We start from the raw sequence: 22,122 nt of genomic DNA on the forward strand, positions 1-22,122 counted from the left end.
ACATGCACAGGTCAGCCCATCTCAGCTCAGCATTAGGGGCATGCACAGGTCAGCCCATCTCAGCTCAGGATTAGGGGCATTTACAGGTCAGCCCATCTCAGCTCAGGATTAGGGGCATGCACAGGTCAGCCCATCTCAGCTCAGGATTAGGGGCATGCACAGGTCAGCCCATCTCAGCTCAGGATTAGGGGCATGCACAGGTCAGCCCATCTCAGCTCAGGATTAGGGGCATGCACAGGTCAGCCCATCTCAGCTCAGCATTAGGGGCATGCAAAGGTCAGCCCATCTCAGCTCAGGATTAGGGGCATTTACAGGTCAGCATTCTGGGCATGCACAGGTCAGCCCATCTCAGCTCAGCATTAGGGGCATGTACAGGTCAGCATTATGGACATGCACAGGTCGGCCCATCTCAGCTCAGCATTAGGGGCATGCACAGGTCAGCCCATCTCAGCTCAGGATTAGGGGCATGCACAGGTCAGCCCATCTCAGCTCAGCATTAGGGGCATGCACAGGTCGGCCCATCTCAGCTCAGGATTAGGGGCATTTACAGGTCAGCATTCTGGGCATGCACAGGTCAGCCCATCTCAGCTCAGCATTAGGGGCATGCACAGGTCGGCCCATCTCAGCTCAGCATTGGGGGCATGCACAGGTCAGCATTAGGGGCATGCACAGGTCGGCCCATCTCAGCTCAGCATTAGGGGCATGTACAGGTCAGCATTATGGACATGCACAGGTCGGCCCATCTCAGCTCAGCATTAGGGGCATGCACAGGTCGGCCCAGCTCAGCTCTAGGGGCATGCACAGGTCAGCCCATCTCAGCTCAGGATTAGGGGCATGCACAGGTCAGCCCATCTCAGCTCAGCATTAGGGGCATGCACAGGTCGGCCCATCTCAGCTCAGGATTAGGGGCATGCACAGGTCAGCATTAGGGGCATGCACAGGTCAGCCCATCTCAGCTCAGGATTAGGGGCATGCACAGGTCAGCCCATCTCAGCTCAGGATTAGGGGCATGCACAGGTCAGCCCATCTCAGCTCAGCATTAGGGGCATGCACAGGTCAGCCCATCTCAGCTCAGCATTAGGGGCATGCACAGGTCGGCCCATCTCAGCTCAGGATTAGGGGCATTTACAGGTCAGCATTCTGGGCATGCACAGGTCAGCCCATCTCAGCTCAGCATTAGGGGCATGTACAGGTCAGCATTATGGACATGCACAGGTCGGCCCATCTCAGCTCAGCATTAGGGGCATGCACAGGTCGGCCCATCTCAGCTCAGCATTGGGGGCATGCACAGGTCAGCATTATGGACATGCACAGGTCGGCCCATCTCAGCTCAGCATTAGGGGCATGCACAGGTCGGCCCAGCTCAGCTCAGCATTAGGGGCATGCACAGGTCAGCCCATCTCAGCTCAGCATTAGGGGCATTTACGGGTCAGCCCATCTCAGTTCAGCATTAGGGGCATTTACAGGTCAGCATTCTGGGCATGCACAGGTCAGCCCATCTCAGCTCAGGATTAGGGGCATGCACAGGTCAGCCCATCTCAGCTCAGCATTAGGGGCATGCACAGGTCGGCCCATCTCAGCTCAGCATTAGGGGCATGTACAGGTCAGCATTAGGGGCATGCACAGGTCAGCCCATCTCAGCTCAGCATTAGGGGCATGCACAGGTCGGCCCATCTCAGCTCAGCATTAGGGGCATGCACAGGTCAGCCCATCTCAGCTCAGCATTAGGGGCATGCACAGGTCGGCCCATATCAGCTCAGCATTAGGGGCATGCACAGGTTGGCCCATCTCAGCTCAGCATTAGGGGCATGTACAGGTCAGCATTATGGGCATGTACAGGTCAGCCCATCTCAGCTCAGCATTAGGGGCATGTACAGGTCAGCATTAGGGGCATGCACAGGTCGGCCCATCTCAGCTCAGCATTAGGGGCATGTACAGGTCAGCCCATCTCAGCTCAGCATTAGGGGCATGTACAGGTCAGCCCATCTCAGCTCAGCATTAGGGGCATGTACAGGTCAGCATTAGGGGCATGCACAGGTCGGCCCATCTCAGCTCAGCATTAGGGGCATGCACAGGTCAGCATTAGGGGCATGCACAGGTCGGCCCATCTCAGCTCAGCATTAGGGGCATGCACAGGTCGGCCCATCTCAGCTCAGCATTAGGGGCATGCACAGGTCGGCCCATCTCAGCTCAGTATTATGGGCATGTACAGGTCAGCCCATCTCAGCTCAGCATTAGGGGCATGTACAGGTCGGCCCATCTCCGCTCAGGATTAGGCGCATGCACAGGTCAGCCCATCTCAGCTTAGCATTAGGGACATGCACAGGTCAGCCCATCTCAGCTTAGCATTAGGGACATGTACAGGTCGGCCCATCTCAGCTCAGCATTAGGGACATGCACAGGTCAGCATTCTGGGCATGCACAGGTCGGCCCATCTCAGCTCAGGATTAGGGGCATGCACAGGTCAGCCCAGCTCAGCATTAGGGGCATGCACAGGTCGGCCCATCTCAGCTCAGCATTAGGGACATGTACAGGTCAGCATTCTGGGCATGCACAGGTCGGCCCATCTCAGCTCAGCATTAGGGGCATGCACAGGTCAGCCCATCTCAGCTGAGCATTAGGGGCATGTACAGGTCAGCATTAGGGGCATGTACAGGTCGGCCCATCTCAGCTCAGGATTAGGGGCATGCACAGGTCAGCCCATCTCAGCTCAGCATTAGGGGCATGCACAGGTCGGCCCATCTCAGCTCAGCATTAGGGGCATGCACAGGTCAGCCCATCTCAGCTCAGCATTAGGGACATGCACAGGTCGGCCCATCTCAGCTCAGCATTAGGGACATGCACAGGTCAGCCCATCTCAGCTCAGCATTAGGGGCATGCACAGGTCAGCCCATTTCAGCTCAGCATTAGGGGCATGCACAGGTCGGCCCATCTCAGCTCAGGATTAGGGGCATTTACAGGTCAGCCCATCTCAGCTCAGGATTAGGGGCATGCACAGGTCAGCCCATCTCAGCTCAGGATTAGGGGCATGCACAGGTCAGCCCATCTCAGCTCAGGATTAGGGGCATGCACAGGTCAGCCCATCTCAGCTCAGCATTAGGGGCATGCACAGGTCAGCCCATCTCAGCTCAGCATTAGGGGCATGTACAGGTCAGCATTAGGGGCATGCACAGGTCGGCCCATCTCAGCTCAGGATTAGGGGCATTTACAGGTCAGCCCATCTCAGCTCAGGATTAGGGGCATGCACAGGTCAGCCCATCTCAGCTCAGGATTAGGGGCATGCACAGGTCAGCCCATCTCAGCTCAGGATTAGGGGCATGCACAGGTCAGCCCATCTCAGCTCAACATTAGGGGCATGCACAGGTCAGCCCATCTCAGCTCAGCATTAGGGGCATGCACAGGTCAGCCCAGCTCAGCTGAGCATTAGGGGCATGTACAGGTCAGCATTAGGGGCATGCACAGGTCAGCCCATCTCAGCTCAGGATTAGGGGCATGCACAGGTCAGCCCATCTCAGCTCAGGATTAGGGGCATGCACAGGTCAGCCCATCTCAGCTCAGCATTAGGGGCATGCACAGGTCGGCCCATCTCAGCTCAGGATTAGGGGCATTTACAGGTCAGCATTCTGGGCATGCACAGGTCAGCCCATCTCAGCTCAGCATTAGGGGCATGTACAGGTCAGCATTATGGACATGCACAGGTCGGCCCATCTCAGCTCAGCATTAGGGGCATGCACAGGTCGGCCCAGCTCAGCATTAGGGGCATGCACAGGTCAGCCCATCTCAGCATTAGGGGCATTTACAGGTCAGCCCATCTCAGTTCAGCATTCTGGGCATGCACAGGTCAGCCCATCTCAGCTCAGCATTAGGGGCATTTACAGGTCAGCATTATGGGCATGTACAGGTCAGCCCATCTCAGCTCAGCATTAGGGGCATGCACAGGTCAGCCCATCTCAGCTCAGCATTAGGGGCATGCACAGGTCAGCCCATCTCAGCTGAGCATTAGGGGCATGTACAGGTCAGCCCATCTCAGCTCAGCATTAGGGGCATGTACAGGTCAGCATTAGGGGCATGCACAGGTCGGCCCATCTCAGCTCAGGATTAGGGGCATGCACAGGTCGGCCCATCTCAGCTCAGCATTAGGGGCATGCACAGGTCAGCCCAGCTCAGCTCAGCATTAGGGGCATGTACAGGTCAGGATTAGGGGCATGCACAGGTCAGCCCATCTCAGCTCAGCATTAAGGGCATGTACAGGTCAGCCCATCTCAGCTCAGCATTAGGGGCATGTACAGGTCAGCCCATCTCAGCTCAGCATTAGGGGCATGTACAGGTCAGCATTAGGGGCATGCACAGGTCGGCCCATCTCAGCTCAGCATTAGGGGCATGCACAGGTCGGCCCATCTCAGCTCAGCATTAGGGGCATGTACAGGTCAGCCCATCTCAGCTTAGCATTAGGGACATGCACAGGTCAGCCCATCTCAGCTTAGCATTAGGGACATGTACAGGTCAGCATTCTGGGCATGCACAGGTCAGCCCATCTCAGCTCAGCATTAGGGGCATGCACAGGTCAGCCCAGCTCAGCTCAGCATTAGGGGCATGTACAGGTCAGCATTAGGGGCATGTACAGGTCGGCCCATCTCAGCTCAGCATTAGGGGCATGCACAGGTCGGCCCATCTCAGCTCAGCATTATGGGCATGTACAGGTCGGCCCATCTCAGCTCAGGATTAGGCGCATGCACAGGTCAGCCCATCTCAGCTCAGCATTAGGGGCATGCACAGGTCGGCCCATCTCAGCTCAGCATTAGGGGCATGTACAGGTCAGCCCATCTCAGCTTAGCATTAGGGACATGCACAGGTCAGCCCATCTCAGCTTAGCATTAGGGACATGTACAGCTCAGCATTCTGGGCATGCACAGGTCGGCCCATCTCAGCTCAGCTCAGCATTAGGGGCATGCACAGGTCAGCCCAGCTCAGCATTAGGGGCATGCACAGGTCAGCCCATCTCAGCTGAGCATTAGGGGCATGTACAGGTCAGCATTAGGGGCATGCACAGGTCGGCCCATCTCAGCTCAGGATTAGGGGCATGCACAGGTCAGCCCATCTCAGATCAGCATTAGGGGCATTTACAGGTCAGCCCATCTCAGCTCAGCATTAGGGGCATGTACAGGTCAGCATTAGGGGCATGCACAGGTCGGCCCATCTCAGCTCAGCATTAGGGGCATGCACAGGTCAGCCCATCTCCGCTCAGCATTAGGGGCATGTACAGGTCAGCCCATCTCAGCTCAGCATTAGGGGCATGCACAGGTCAGCATTAGGGGCATGCACAGGTCAGCATTAGGGGCATGCACAGGTCAGCCCATCTCAGCTGAGCATTAGGGGCATGTACAGGTCAGCATTAGGGGCATGTACAGGTCGGCCCATCTCAGCTCAGCATTAGGGGCATGTACAGGTCAGCCCATCTCAGCTCAGCATTAGGGGCATGCACAGGTCAGCATTAGGGGCATGCACAGGTCAGCATTAGGGGCATGCACAGGTCAGCCCATCTCAGCTCAGCATTAGGGGCATGTACAGGTCAGCATTAGGGGCATGTACAGGTCGGCCCATCTCAGCTCAGCATTAGGGGCATGCACAGGTCGGCCCATCTCAGCTCAGGATTAGGGGCATGCACAGGTCAGCCCATCTCAGCTCAGCATTAGGGGCATGCACAGGTCAGCCCATCTCAGCTCAGCATTATGGCCATGCACAGGTCAGCCCATCTGAGCCAGGCATTATGGACATCTACTGGTCGGCCCATCTCAGCCTTGGACCGCAATCTAGCCAGAGCGCATCCGTTAGCGTGTCAGCTTTTAAAGGCCATCCATTTTTTTCAGCACTCCATAGCCTGGCTATTCTTTCATTGTGGAAGTTAACAGAGTACTGGGAAAGCGGTTTTCTTCGCAGGCTGAAGGAGCTGCCTTGTAAGCAAATGATTCTCAATGCCTTATCTGCTTTAAAGGGTGTTTTGCACATGCCCTGGATTTCTTGCTGCAAGTGTATTCTCCAGAGGGGAGATGCTATTCAGGTTCTAGATGAACCAAAGGGGAATTCAGTCAGTGTTTTGACTGGGCTTAACTATTTGCTACATGTCTCCATACGAGATTGTGACAACCGCTGACGGGCTGCAGGCAACACTTACTAGGCATCAGGCGTCCTCACAAGCAGATTTCTTCTCCCACGTTAGCCCGATGGATAAAATTGTTTAAAGAAGAGGCAAGCATTGATGTCGCGGTCTACAAGCCGACTCTTCCAAGGGGCCATGGCATTTAAAGCTTTCATGATGGGGGACCCATTGGAGCACATTATGAAGTCTGCTGATTGGTCAGTGGGGAGTGATCATAATACTCGCCTCTGGGTCTTGCCACAGAATATAGACTCCTTTACTCGTTACAATCTGAAATACCTTAATACCATTATTCCCACTTTATATGTCAATGCACATGCCTGCTCCCACTAATGCCCCATTGCTTTCTCTCTCGAGTGTGGACCCCACGCCGCATTGAAGTTAGTGACGCAATCTATGAATTCTGGTCCTGGTTACAGTTCAGACCGATATCAGTTTTCCGTTTTCCGATTGACTTTTGTAGTATTGGTACATTGAAGAACACCCGTCAAATGGGGCAGGATCTGATAGATGTTGGTTGTACAAAGAGGAAGAGCCGGAGGGAGAATATAAGGGCACCAGGACCCAAGCAATGGGATAGGACTATGGATGTTACCAGTTGCAATGTTTCAAGTTTAAAGGAAACTAGCATAGACATACGATGCTGCTGGGAAAGTTACTCATGCTTTTCTGGTGAAAGAGCAAGTATAGGAAGCAAAGCAGAACACTTGCCTCTGTGCCCCCAACAAGTTTGGGGCATCTCTAGTCTACGCTACACCCCACCCCCTCACCTTACCTTACCTTACTGCCTTCATGTGGGGTAGTTAGTGTGAGGGGTCAGTAATGCGAGGCGAACAACTGTTTGAGGATTTATCAACATATGCCATTTTATTCTTAAAAGAAATGTGATCAAAATGCCTCACTCTCTCTACTTTACAGAGGATTGACCGGCCTAACCAAAGCTAAGGGGAAAAACCAAAACAGGAAATCTGGCCCTCACTAAACAAATACACAAAGAAAGCATATGGCAAGACAACATAACATGAACATCCACATTCTGAATAAGCTTATAATGTCCCAATGACCCCAGAATTCAAGGTCAAATCTGCTAATGTTCAAAGAAAGAAAGGTCTTCAATCAGTTCTTGATTTCTCAAAAGTCAATGTAAAGGTGTGTTAACCAAATTTCCAATGATAGCAAATCTCGTCTCCTTGGTGAAATGTCCACTTCTCCCAAATAGCACCAATGGTGATGCCAGCCACAATGCTTGGTCACCTCTTCAAATTCAATATCCACTAGTCAGTGGTTGTTAGTTAGTATTTTCTTAGTTGCAGTTTTAGAATTCACAGTGGTATATTTGGCAGGAGGACTCATCAGTGCTGCTACTTCCACTTCAGCAACTCCACTTCTACTTAATTCACTATGAGAACAGTCACCTTTGTCTCATAGTACTCTACTTGAGAAGACTACTACAATGTTGCTTCTACTGACAACCTGATATACCACCAAAACTTGCACTACTACCACAACCTCAGTGATTTGTACTTCGAAAGAGGCTTCGACAAGACATACTCTAAAGTACTTCAACAACTTCAAGTAGGCAAGGCAGGCTACCGCCAACTCTTCAAAAGGGACAGCCTCTTTGCCTCTTGTGTCTGCCACAATAAGAAACTGAGTTTGCCTTTAAGACTCTTCCCTCTGTCTTCCACAGTCTTTGGCACTACAGGTTGTGTCAACTTCAAAATAGTCTTTACAAGCAGCCAGTTTCCCTGCCCCAACTTTACCTGCACCTTTCTGCCAGTTATCAGCACAAGTAATTACCCTGAAGCCTTTGTGCCACTCTTAGCTTCCGTTAAAGGCTTCCACAATTGTAGATTAGGCCAATTGAAGCGTTAACTTCACCTTTCAGTTGGATTGTGTTTTAACTGTGAGGAAGGGTGGTTTCACTGATAATATGGGAAGATTGGCTTGGGTAACATTGGTTCTCTTCAGTAATATACACGTTACCTTCTTCAATAATCATCACCTGCCCCCACGCCCCAGCATATTACTATGCCTTCACCCCCCGTCCTGATTTTTGGAGTCACGCGCTTGCTTAGTTCCTCCGATTCTGGGGCATTGGTCAGTCCCTAAGGCTACCAGTACAGGGCGATGGTCCCCAATTGTGCGATACCTTGTTTAAATGCAGCCCACATCGCCCGACAGCGGAGTGCTGCAAGTAAACTTTGTATCCATTTTCCTTTTAGTGTTACTTTTGTATGTGTCCAAGACAAACTTGCGGCAGCAGATATTTTTCTACTGCGTTTTTCAATTTTCTCACATGCACTTATGCATTTTACAGCAGAATGCCATTGAGAGTACCATTTAATCAGGATGGCCATACCATGCGTTTTTATGCCCATCGTTGGGCCATATTCCTGGCCTCTCAGGTCAGGAAATGCCATACAAGGTAATCTCTTTCCCAGGGAAAACTCGAGTTTCTGTACGAAGCAGCGATGGGAGTATCTGGCTGCAAGTGCAGGCTGGGAATGTCTGGTCCCAATGCACACATCTGCCAGAAGTAGGTCTGTGGCCGGGCAGATGTTGGGCAAGGCCAAAAGTAGGTCTGTGGCCGGGCAGGGGCCAGGAGTAGGTCTGTGGCTGGGCAGATGTTGGGCAAGGCCAGGAGTAGGTCTGTTGCCGAGCAGATGTTGGGCAAGGCCAGGAGTAGGTCTGTGGCCGGGCAGATGTTAGGCAAGGCCAGGAGTAGGTCTGTGGCGAGGATGAGGTTAGGCAAGGCCAGCAGTAGGTCTTGCCGGGTAGATGTTAGGCAAGGCCAGGAGGAGGTCTGTGGCCGAGTAGATGTTAGGCAAGGCCAGGAGTAGGTCTGTGGTGAGGATGAGGTTAGGCAAGGCCAGGAGTAGGTCTGTGGCCGGGCAGATGTTGGGCAAGGCCAGGAGTAGATCTTTAGTGAGGATGAGGTTAGGCAAGATCAGGAGTAGGTCTGTGGCCAAGCAGATGCTGGGCAAGGCCAGAAGGTCTGTGGCCGAGAAGATGTTGGGCAAGGCCAGGAGTAGGTCTGTGGCCAGGCAGATGTTGGGCAAGGCCAGTAGGTCTGTGGCTGAGCAGATGTTGGGCAAGGCCAGGAGTAGGTCTGGTGAGGATGAGGTTAGGCAGGGCCAGGAGTAGGTCTGTGGCCGGGCAGATGCTAGGCAAGGCCAGGAGTAGGTCTGCTGCCGGGCAGATGCTAGGCAAGGCCAGGAGTAGGTCTGCTGCCGAGCAGATGTTGGGCAAGGCCAGGAGTAGGTCTGTGGTGGAGCAGATGTTGGGCAAGGCCAGGAGTAGGTCTGTGGTGAGGATGAGGTTAGGCAAAGCCAGGAGTAGGTCTGTGGTGGGGCAGATGTCCTTGATTTGGACCGCCCTTGCTCGAATGTATGGTGCAGATTCTGATCATTGGTGGGATGGGGCGACCCGGGCTTGAATTTGGGATAAAAGGACGAGTCCTGCAGACATTCTTCAGATCATTGTATGGACCCAAGGCCCTTAAGGGTTGCAGCCCACTGAAGAGATCAAGCATGGTCTCCAGCTGAGCTGGTGAAGCCCTGCATCTCTGCACCCATTTCCTGAAGACCCTTGCTTGTGCTTCAAAGCTTAGGCTGGTGGGACTCCAGCCCGCACCCCTGCACGAAGATCCTGCCCCCAAGAACCCTTTTGAAGAGTCCCGTAATCATTATGAAGACTGCCAACTTCATCTATGGCATCTCTGAAGCATCTGTCCCAGTCGCCTTGTGGCCCAAGTAGCCACCCTCCTGCTGCGCTCTACTGCAAAGAGGGGACTCACAGCAGCATCTGTGTTCTTGCCACGTGACTGGCCTGCCGCAGCCTGATCGCAGTGTTCATCGCTACAGCCCACTTCAGTCAAGTCATGGGGGGAGGGCGTCAAGTGTCGTCCTGGGACCTATGGTGGTCTTCATCTTGAGGTGCCTGGTTCATGAAGCTGAAAGGTATCATCTAATGCAGAACTACTACCTAGTTTAGACCCAATGCAGAAAACTACTACTCCATCCATGGCCTTTGAGCCCCCTGCAACAGAACCAACAATTAAAGTAAGTGGTTCCAGCAAACCTAGCAAGAGTGGTTTCTATTGAAATCGGGGTACGGTGAGCAGGGGTGAGTTTGTGTACCGTTATCTGTTTCCTTCTCCCCCACCACTCCCCCACCATAGGGCTAAACGGGTGTAAAGTCCTCAACCTACACCTCTTCCGCATCTGGATTTATTTATTTGTATTTTTAAAGCACACATCAGCCCAGGGGCATGGTGGCACTGTTACAGATATATTGCTGGTTACAAAGGAAGGTTTTATAGTTACATTCAAGAATTGCATTTCACAGTACATTTCATAGCACTACATAGAGATTACAGTACAGCTTGGAGTTCGATGGAAGAGTAGTTTAGGAGAGTAGGAATGATGTGCAAGGTTATATGAATAGTGTGGTTTTGAGGGATTTGAGAAAGGAGAACAAGGAGGGTTCTGTCCGGAGTGTGTTGGGGAGTGCATTCCAGAGTTTGGGTGCAATATGGGGGAAGCCTATGCTGCCGGCATGGTTTCTTTTTACAGAGGGTACTCGGAGTTCGTTAGCATGGTGGCTCCTTTTGGGATTGGATCAGTTGAGTTCCAGCCGGGATCCCCTCGTAGTGGGATTAGGAAAGGATCTCTAATCTTGTCAATTTAACCATTTCTTCACTAGTGGAGCATTTGGACTATTTGTCGGCTTTGCCAATACTGATTTCTTCACTTCTACAGACTCCCAACAACAGTACTTGCCTGGGACCTAGTGGCACTAGGTCCATTTATCTTAGCTGGGAAAGACTGAGCGATAGGGGACTTGTTTTATAAGGCAGTGTAACTCGTTTACATCGATTTGCATTACTTCGCATTGATTTGCAAAGGTTGCAATTATGTCTGACTTTTTAATAGTAAAGTGTGGGTGATCTCTTGAGATCACCAACTGTGAACTATTTATATAGGTTTATAATTGATCAGGGTTCGAAATTGAGGGGCACTGGGAGCCATTTAGCCCCGGTTTGTAGTCTAAAGAACTTGATTAGCTTGACACCAACAGCTACCAGGAGCTACGTTTGGCTCCCTAGGCCAACTAAAGCCGAACAAACGCCCATGTGAATTTTTTTTTGGTAAACTTTATTTTTGGTTTGCATATCACATCACATTCGCTTCAACTTCCCTCCAACATTAAGGTATATATACTGTTCAAAAAAGGACTTTCTTCCTACTCCCTTGATCTACACAATAGTCATACATATTTGCACATTTACGTTGTTTTGGGTTCCGAATTGACGGGTTTCGTGGTGAATTCAATCACTAAGTTCCCCGTGTCCGTTGGGGTGTCACACAGGTATGTTCTGAACAGACTCCAAAAGTCTTTTGGTCTGCATGGTGTGGGCAACATTCCTATGCAAGTTTCCTCACATTCGTTAACATATGTTAGGGCTGTAAGGAACTGTTCTGTGCATGGGGCATGGCTGCTCTTCCAGCTTTGAAGAATACACTTCTTGGCTACTGCGCAGGCGACATTCAACAGTCTCCTAGTTTTTTCTGGGGTTTTTCCTATGTCGCGGAACAGGTATTTTTGGGGATTGAGCTGCGCTGGGATTTGTGTCATCTTCCAAAATATTCACCACTTCACGCCAGAACCAGGCTATCAGGGGACAGGCCCAGTACATGTGAAATGCATCTGCACGAGGGCTGCTGCATTTTGAGCAATTTCGAGATAAGGAACTATGAAACTTCGCCATTTTGACTGGAGTATAACGGAGCTTGTTCAGTATTTTGAACTGTATTAGTCTTAGGCCCGCATTCAGTGAGACTTTCTTAGAGAGGAGACAGTATCTGGACCATTTCCCTTCTTCTATTGTTGTTCCCATGTCCTTTTCCCATGTAGCCTTAATGTTGTTCAACGATTTTGTGTGCGTTTGGACTATGTTGTATAGCTTGGATACCCCTGTGCCATTTTGTGAATACAGTGATTGATAACATGCATGTTCGGGCGGTTCTACTGGGTATGTTGGCCATCGTTTCTTGAATGCTGCTTTCATACGGTGATATTGTAAAGCGACAAGTTGGTTTCTCCCTACTGTGTTCGCAAAATCCTCTGGGGTTACAAATCTACCTTTTGGAAACATGGTTTTCATTGTAAATTCATATTTCAGGATCCAAGCCTTCTGTATGCTGATGTCGTATGTTGGCTTAATGCCTGGGAAGTACCATAGCAGGGCCTGTGAATCGTAGGGTGCGTCTATGTGGGCGTCTATGTGGAGCCTCTTACTGATTGCGGCCCATGCTGCGATTGTACAGGATGCCGGGTCAAATTTCCAATCGTGTTTTTGAGATTTTGCGAATATTATGGATCTCAGGTCTGTTGGGCGGACCGAGTGCCGCTCGATGGGAACATGTGGTACTATATATGTGGGGTCCTGCCAGTACTTAGCGTATTGTGCCTGCGCCACCAGATAGTACAGCTCAAAGTTGGGTGTGGCAAAGCCCCCCCCCCCCATTTCATAGGGTTCCACTAGTTTATCCCATTTCAGCCTGTTGGCTCCACCATTCCATATGAAGGTGGTAGCCATGGAACGTAGGTTTTCAAAGAAAGGTTTGCCTGGCCATATTGGAACATTGCTGAAAATATAAAAGGAGCTTGGTGAGCATTACCATTTTGAGTACCGCAATTCGGCCAGCGAGTGATATGGGAAGTCTAGCCCAAATTTGGAGTTTGGTATGGATCGTCTAATAGGGACTCGTAGTTGTCTACATGTAGGGACATTTTGTCTCTAAAGACCAGGATGCCTAAGCATCCAACATGGTTAGGTGCCCAACCCAGGCCATGTGTGTGTGTAGGGCAAATAGTGGCCTGTGTCAGCAAAAACATTTCAGACTTAGTGGTGTTTATTTTGTAGCCTGAATGTGCAGTGAAGTCTCCTATCACTGTCAGTGTGGGGGCTAGGTTCTTTTCTGGTTCTCGTATGTACAATAGCGCATCATCTGCATATAATGAGATGGATTGGATTATGGGGGATTATGCCCCCCAGTTCTTGCTCCAATCTAATTGCAGCCGCCCCTGGTTCTATCGTGAGGGCAAAAAGGATGGGAGAAAAGGGACATCCTTGTCTGGTGCCTCTATGTAAAGTGAAATGGTTGGATAGAGTAAGATTCGTTAGGACCCTAGCTTTGGGAGAGGTATAGAGCAATCGGACACATTGTGCAAAGTACGGGCCAAACCCAAATTTGGTAAGTACTTCGAACAGGTATACCCATGAAACCGAGTCGAATGCTTTCTCAGCATCCAGTGATATAGTCACCGCCTGCACTTCCGGGTTAATCTGTGCCATGATGCAGAATAGTCTACGCAGGTTTAAGGCTGTGGATCTTGTTGGAATGAAGCCGCACTGGTCGGGGTGTATTAGGGTGGTCATTTTGGGTAATCTAGTAGCGAGTACTTTTGCGTAGATCTTGGCGTCTGTGTTGATCAAGGAGAGCGGGCGATAGGAGGAGCGCTCATGGGCAGGGCGTCTAGGCTTCAGCAAAACCGTTATAATTGCGTCAGTTCAGAGCTCAGGCCGTCTGGGCCTGGGGTTTTGCCAGCTGCCAATGATTTCATCGCTTGAGCAATATCTTCGCTAGTTATTTGCTGCTCGAGGGCCCAGTTATCCTCTAACGAGAGCCTAGGGAGAGTAATCTTGCTTAGGTATTCCTTTATGTCTTCCTGCGTGTGTGTCATGATTTGCGCATAGGTTATTGTAATATTCGGTAAATTCATCTTTGATTTCTTCTTCTTCCCTGTGTACAGCTGTTCCCTCGCCTGCCAAAAGGCAGGTGATTAGGGTATGATTGTATTCATTCCGTAATAAGCGCACCAAATGATGTCCCGCCCTATTGCCCTCCCCGTATCTACGCGCTCTGATCGGTGTGGCCATGTACTGTTCTTTAGTTGCTAAATCATTACATTTTTGGAGGTGTGCATTGATATCGGCCTGCGTATGCTTGTTATGTGTTGCACTATATTCGGTTTCGAGTGTTTTCAGATAAGTTTGTTTTGTTTAATTCAGTTCCGATGGTCTTGAGGAGTCCGGTGGTTTTGGAAATTATGCTGCCTCTCACCCATACCTTGAATGTTTCCCATATGGTGGACCATTTGTCTACTGACCCTTTATTCAATCAGAAGAATTCCTCCATTTCAACATATAGTGACCCTACCACATTTGGGTCCCTTAAGATATTTGGGGGCATTCTCCACCGCTGAATAGGTGGTTTAATGTTATGTAGCGATACCTCGAGTATGACCGGAGAGTGATCCGAGAGCGTGCGGGGAAGTACATCGCAACGCTCCACTGAGTTAATCAGGGGGGAGGAAATGAACCAGTAGTCTATTCTGGATTCTGTATCATGTACTGATGAGTAGAACATGTGTGGTCTGTCTGTTGGGTGTATCCCTCTCCAGGCATCGGTCAGGGCCAGTTCCACTAGGGCTTGGTGTATGATGGTGGCTGATCTAGTGAGGTTTCTTTGTTTACTCGAAGACCTGTCTAATGAGACATCAAGGATAGTGTTGAAGTCCCCTCCCCACAACACCCATGCGTCCACTGTCGAACCAATTTCAGCGAGGAGATGGACATAAAACTCGGGGTCCTCCAAGTTTGGGCCATACGTGTTGACCAGTACCAATTTTTCGCCTGCCACAGTGCCCCAAACCACAACATATCTACCCTGTGGATCAATTTTGCTTTTTCCGGTGGCAAACCCCAACGAGGGGTGAATTAGCGCGAGGACACCTCTGTTCTGGGAGGAGTATTCGGTGTAATGTCTATTGTTACCCCGCTGTCGCAAAACTTTAATTAGTTCCTCGCAATGCATGGGTTTCTTTGAGCATGGCAATGTGTGGGCGGTGTCTATTAATGTATGCCCCTACTCTGCTGGCTTTCGCCCTATTGTTCAGGCCACAGATATTCCAGGTAGACATTTTAAGTTTTAACCCGGCAGCTGACTGTTTTCTACGCCATTTCGATGGGTTCCAACAAAGATTGGGGTGAGGGGTCATCTCTTTGCGGGGATCAGCGCATGATACAGTGATTGTATTTAACAAACCAATTAACCTCTTCTCCTGGTGCCCAAAACGCCTATGTGAATTTAACTTGGGGCATTTGTGACAATCTACAAATAAAAATTAGAACATTTATTAGACTTTTAAAGCATAAGGGGTCATAAATAATGGGCAAAATAATAGGTTTAGATCTTATGCAGAAGTTAGATTTGTGGAACGTTATGTACTAGCAACCCATTCCGCAGTCACTGGTCAATGCTGGATACCCAGGAGCTGCTTTTAGGTCCCGCTTATAAAATCTTAATTTCGATCCCTGGTTTATATTAGGGTATTTATGGAGGTCCAGGCTCAAGAAATTCTTTCCAGTGATTTTAACTGCTTAGCGTGTCTAAAGGCCTATGAGTATTTGTATACACATACAATCTATATTGATTACAGTGCTCTGTGTGAGTTTCAATGCACCATTACACCACCCGTAGATCGCCCAAGTCCAAGCCTTACTGTTCAGCTATCTGCCTTGAATGAGTATGGCAAGACCCAAGTCTCTTTTTGCTGTTGACTAAACCAGGGCTGGTTCTGAAAATCCACCTTAACCACTGTCGAGCCATAACAAAGTTGGCAATAGCAGTCTCCAAATGTCCTTCTAGTGCAAATCTGCCCAGGGCTTGTTCTTGAAACAGCAGTGTCAATGCGGCGGTCTTGGAATAGAACCTACTGAGGGGACCTTAAACAAGAGGTACTGATGGAGGGGTTCAGTGAATTCCCTGGTTTACCACCTCCAGGTAGCACATCATACACTTGGGTGGGGTCTACGGGGGGAAAGATAAATCACTAGTTCCCAAAGGCCCTCCAATCCAGAAAGGAGAGGTATCCAGTGTGGCTTTGTCAAACACCCCATCACTGACCATCACAGACTGTAAATTGGAGCACCATATCAATACGGTCACATTCTGAAATCGGACACCTCTCCAATATATAGCACACCACGTGATGGTGTACACAAAAGGTGCAGGACCTAGTTATCCTTCCAAAACCATCACATGCGATACACAGAAGGTGGATAGCAACAGAAGGATTACAGTGTAACCCCTACAGGTCGTCCAGAAGCCACCATCATGGGATGCCAAGAGTATGGTCTCTATGAACAATCTCCCTGCTGACAAAGGCAACAACAGTGCACTAGCCAACTAAGGAACGGCCTGCTTGAAACCTCAACCGGGGCCCCCAAGCACCACCACACAGCCCAAATAAAACTGCAATTTTCTTCCGATCCCCCTAGAGTACCTCATCCTCACTAAATTGCCAGCCACTACCTGGCCTGCACCAATAGCCAGTTGATGCAGCCCTGGAATTTGCAGTTTACTTCAACCCAAGTCTGAGATCCACTCAAAGCTCACCACAGCCACCCAGCCCAGGGCTGGCACGCTCTCACTGACAGCAGACAGGTGGTTGAACAGTTTACTGCCACGATTCTTCTCCCGGAAATCCTGGGCTGCCTGGATTTGCTCCGACAGGGGCTTCAATACAGTCAGGAGCTCACTCTGGTGAAAACAGGTAAGAGTAAAAGATACTCATTAGCAGTGATAACGAAACGCAAGAACCGGAAGTTGCCAATGTGGTTTCGCTGCATCTCACCTCGGCAGGTTGCTGACAGTTGGAAGCCGTCACAAGGATATCCCGCTCAATCTTCAGCCCAGCATGGACCATGTTAGCCTGAAAGAGCCCCAATATTCACAATCACTAATGATACCTAGTGCCCGTCTCCTGAGGGGTGTGTATGAGAGAAGGGGCACGTAGGCAGAGAGGGGGCCAGAGGAGGGGGAGGAGGAGCGTTCGAGGGGGCCAGAGGACGACAGGAGGTAGGGGGCAAAATGATGATGGAAAGGGGGAAAAGGGAGGAGGACAGGAGTTGGGGCAAAAGGAGAAGGAGGACAAGAGGGGCAGAAGGAGGACGACAGGAGGACATGATGGAGCAGAACAAGGACAGCAGGGGAGACAGAGCATGAGGGAGGAGAGGGGCAGGGGGATGACAGTAGGAAAGGGGCAGCAGTGGGAGGAGGACACAACAAAGGGGTCAGGAGGCCAGTGGGAACGGAGGGGGAGTTTTTGAATGATAAGTAGTCCTACAAGGAAACAGGGGGCGCATGAAAGACGGTGGGGCCAGGAAAGTGGTGGCGGAATGAGGCAGGGCAGGAGGCTAGTGGGAACAAATGGGGCAGTGAGAAAATAGGCTTTGGCTATTAGCAAAAAGCAAGGGGGTGTTGGTGCAGGAGAGTGGAGGTATTCCAGCGGGAAATAGGGAAGAAGTGTGCCAGAAACAAAGGAGGGGGGTGGGGGGAGTATTACGACTGGCCATTTGTTCGATGGGTCTGATGAAGGACACAAAGGGGTGGGTCAAGACTTTACACTCAAATACTAGCTTTGGCAGGACTGACGACAGCCCTTACCTGTGTGCTGACATCTCCACCGATCTCTTTGCTGAGCTTCAAGTACTGAGCCACAGGGCCATCGAGGAGGGAGTCAAAGGCTTGAACATAGGGAGCAGATCCTGCAGAGGTGGACGGGGGGAAAAAGGTCATAAGAACAGCAGCAAGCAGCTATTCAAGCCCAACCCAGGGTAATAGGGACAGAAAAGCTCAAGGGCAGCAGTGGCTTTCCTAACCCCAGCCCCACACAACTCGGAAGGCCAAGCCTGACATTTATGGAGCCAGAGGGAGTTTAACAGGGGCTGAGTGCATACCCATCACTCACACTCTCCCTGCCCCCACCAGCATGAGGCGTCATGCCCCCATCAAATCCATTAACCTAAGTGTCCGTAGGGGCAGGTTGGAGTCTTGCAAATGCACAGCCAAGCCAACAGGATGTAAACACAGGCAGCAAATTCACCCCATAGCGACAGGAGGCATCCGTGCAAACATACCACATCTCAGGTAGTCCTACATACAAATTGCATTATAAAGCCCTGCGAGCAGTCTCTTGCCTACTTGGCTGCAATGTACAGTAACGAAACCTATCCAAAAACACACCCCTGCCAGTAACAGGAAATTGCAACAGGCCAACCAGCAATGCCAACAGCAGGATGAAGGCGTCACGGCTTTCTGAACAGTCATGTACTGTCCAGGGCCAAGCTGAAGGTCACTCGAAAGGTGTCAGTCTACCTGCAAACAGTGCATTGGGGATCGGACAGCAGCAGGGACACCGATGGCTGCATCTGCAAATCGTGGTTCTTTCTATGAGAAACGAGTCCCCCACAGACTCTCATTGCTAAGTTTGCAGAAGTCGAGTTCTCCTTCCCCCACCCTTCGGCGGCCCTCTGAGTTTCACTCCAAGACCCCAGAGCTTGAGACTCTGGTGCAGCGGAACAAGCCTTCATTTCATACCTGTAGACGATGCGTCACCGCCTGCTCCGCCGTGGACTCCAGAAGACTGAGCCAAGAGCTCCAGGCGTACCACTACCTTCTCAAAGCGTTCCGCCAGCTTCTGCATATCGGCCGCCATCATTCAGCTCCTGAGGACACAGAAAAACATCCAAGAAGGGCTGTAACTATGGAATATATGAGCAGCGGACAACAGGGAACGTACAGACAAAACAAGGAAAATACAGTGAGCGATGAAAACACAATCCAGAGCAAGCAGAGGGAAGATGCATCATATTGATGAGTGGACACTCGAAAATGTACATGACCACGCGGCCAAATGCTTTGATGGTAAACCTAGTTCTGCAGCCTGCTGGGTACATACAGCTTGCAACTGGTGCTCAACCCATGAGCTGATCCCATGCGTGACATTCCATCTTACCGCGTTGCTATGTAGCCGCTACCCAGAAAGTGAGATGGCTGCAAACTACAATATTCTGCCTAGTTTGCCCAGTGCTCTGCCCGATACGCCATCCACTCTGCGTAGTCTTTTACATAATGAATACATAAAGCTAACTTGCTATTTAAGTAGCAATCAATAGTTTCATCCTGTCTGTACATCTACAGACCTACTACAAAACTGTACACTGTAGTGGGCTTCCAGAGCTCGTTTTGCCCTACGATTATGATTGCATTATATATTTGCACCTGCAGTAGAGAGAGCTGCCAAACTGTTTTCGGGGCGTTTTTATCATAGCTATTTGTATCCATTCATGCAGCAGCTAACCTTCCTACAGACACTCATCCAATGCTTGCAAAGATTTTCACCCACTTGCATATTTGAGTAGATTTTAAGAAGTGCCAATACCATTTGCAGGGGATGTTGGAAACTTATTTAAACTTAACTTATTTGACATTTACTGTAAACAAAGTATCACTGTGCATGGCTGACCTCTGGGTGACAGCAGTGTGCCAAACTAAAGTGGATTTGTGGTGACATGCACCATTTTACAGAAAGTGCATTTAAATGTGTTGTCATCCGTTGCCATGGGTCTAATGCATGTCTCTTCAGTTGAGTAGGAAAACTAAGTTACTCAACCTGCATGTCTAGCAGAATTTAAGAATTTGCAAGGCCTCACTTATCTCACTAAAGTCTTACTTCGGCAGTACACAAAACTGCTGCATTGTTGCTCATTTTATATATCTTGTGTACAAGTATCTTCTGATGGCATTAAAAACATCACAAAATTGCTAATCAAATGGGTTTGTTTGCTAATGAAGAATAATTAGATTAGCAAACTCGGCTAATCAATTTTTTGAAAACTAATTTATACCTTGTACATGATGTCATACTACATGGCAAACTAAGAAAAACCTACACGGGATTGCGATAGGCTCAAGGGGACCATCCAAATATACTTTCTATAAGGGATTGGAATGCGAATGGATCTCTAGTCAGGTGGGCGGCTTATGCCCTCCCTTAGTGCCAGTCATCTTCAACAGTTATTAGAAACACGATACACCATTGGCTCTCAAACTATAAAGTCCTTTGTTATATGGCCTTCAACAATTGGATGGCACACTTGTACCCTTCTGGAACATTCCATTCTCACAGCACGTAAACTGGTAGCCCGGTTGCTGGTGGATGGACTACTTCCCCACCCAATAAGCCCCATCTCTTTAATCACTCATGCCATCTGCCATTCAGATTGTTTTTTAACTTGGCCTTGTAGTTGCTTTTCTTCTATGGGAATATAAGGAGTGTGAGCATGTTCTTATCAAGGTTCAGGCTTGCATGCCCAGATCTATTTTCATCCTCGACTCACGTGATCAGAGGCCATGAATCAACCCATTTTATAGCATTTAATTGTCTCAAATAAAAGAACTTGGCACTCATGGTGTTCTCCCTTTCCAACTTTAACAAGGGATGCCTCAGCATTCTCAAATTCACTGTTCAAGATTGAAGAAGTTTTGTCTGCCTTCACCTCCAACACCAGCCCAAGCAGTTTTCCTTTGGCCCATCTTCAAGCTTCAGCTCATTTCTTTGCTGCAACACACACAGTTATCGATCCTCCTTGCTCCACGGGTTGAGCTTACTAAAGTTGTGACATCAAATATCCAGATTCTATATACACATATATTGATGGCACCGCCTGCAGTCTATTCACTACACATAGCCAGTCTTTACGATTACTTAGCCTACTTGCGTTACAGCATCTGTAGTTGTAGAAATACTTGTATTTTCTGCAGTGCTTCACACCTGCAATCTTCATTCCGCACATGAACGTCTTAATTCTTTACTTCAACATAAGGTTCCATAAGATCTATGCCTTTTCTTCTCCGGTCATCCTTCTCAGTGCGTCACGCTCATCACTTGACATCACCAGCCTCTCCTTTTCACATGTTCACACTCCTTCGGGGTCCTCCCTCAGGAGACCATCTCTTCGGGGATACATCACAGGGGGCTTTCTTAATGGATACAGGCTCTTGCCTGGAGTTGCACATGTCGTAATTTCCGGTTTCCAACATATAAGAAGGGGCGTACAGCTGCTCATCTATAGGGCTCTGTAGCCTTGATCCCTGGCTCACTGGTCCGAGTTGTCGTAATGGTAGGAACCTCTCTAGGCCTCGTTTGGGATCTAGGTCTGCAGAAGTAGGACTAGGCTCTGTAGCCTCCTTGGCTCACTGGTCCAACGCCTGAAGGCAGTACAGCTGGTGCCCTCTCTGGGCCTCGTTTGGGTGCTCTGTTTGCAGAGGTAGGACTGGGCTTTGGAGCCTTGATCCCTGGCCCAAGTGGCCGGAATGACCTGTCAAATCATAGCACTCTAAAATGCTGCGACCCCACCAGTGGTAAAGTCTTGCAGCTTCTTTGCTAGTAGATGCTAGTAGTAGATAGTTAGTTCCAAACTTATCTTAGTCTTAACTAGAACTTGGCCTCTGAACAGGAATAAAAAAAACAGGTGCCATCTTCTCCACAGTAAATGATGAAAGGCAGTTTAGAACAGTGAGTTCTGCCAACCTGCTCTCAATATTTAATTGCAGAACTACTCCGGAGGGAATCCCCCATCTTGACTTGGGCTAGATCCCAATCCTCCATCTTGTGAATAGACAGCAGATCTCAGGAGCAAATCATTAAATCGTTCTTGAGCTCAGTCTCGATTGTTTTCTTGAGTTGTTGCTGACGTTTAAAAAAGGTCTTTAGCTGAGTCTTTACGGGATCTTCATTTAAAAATAAAAAAAAAAAGTATTTTCAAAATGGCCGGCGCCACACAGAAAACTTTAGTCCTTCTAATGACTTCTGTGAAGCTGGTAAAGACTAAAAGCTTGTTGAGTGGCTTTCGGAACATGAGCCCTGGAGGTAAGTTTATTTAAATCTTAAATTGTAGTCTCTGCCTAGCGATGACAGTGTGCGCGTTGGACGAACTCCTGCCTCCCTAAAGGGTTCCTGTATTTACACAAAGGCAGCTTGCCCACGTGCCCAACTCAAAAGGAACTGGTAGCTCTGCAGTCAGGAATGAGAAACCTTTCTGTTCTCGA

At 49.6% G+C, this 22,122-nt stretch overlaps 1 protein-coding gene across 1 annotated transcript in view; it reads right to left on the bottom strand.

The window, feature by feature from the left end:
- Positions 1-22,122, bottom strand: part of CAP1 (cyclase associated actin cytoskeleton regulatory protein 1) — a 204,343-nt gene that overhangs the window by 135,623 nt on the left and 46,598 nt on the right. The window contains exons 2-5 of the mRNA XM_069622395.1: positions 18,610-18,737; positions 17,677-17,777; positions 16,865-16,942; positions 16,627-16,770 (exon numbers count right to left, since the gene is read on the bottom strand). Coding sequence (XP_069478496.1) covers positions 16,627-16,770; positions 16,865-16,942; positions 17,677-17,777; positions 18,610-18,730 — 444 coding nt within the window. The 5' untranslated portion in view covers positions 18,731-18,737. The remainder of the gene's footprint in view (positions 1-16,626; positions 16,771-16,864; positions 16,943-17,676; positions 17,778-18,609; positions 18,738-22,122) is intronic.

This window comes from Ambystoma mexicanum, chromosome 11, assembly GCF_040938575.1.
Source record: "Ambystoma mexicanum isolate Mex_15411 chromosome 11, UKY_AmexF1_1, whole genome shotgun sequence".
Lineage (NCBI taxonomy): Eukaryota > Metazoa > Chordata > Amphibia > Caudata > Ambystomatidae > Ambystoma > Ambystoma mexicanum.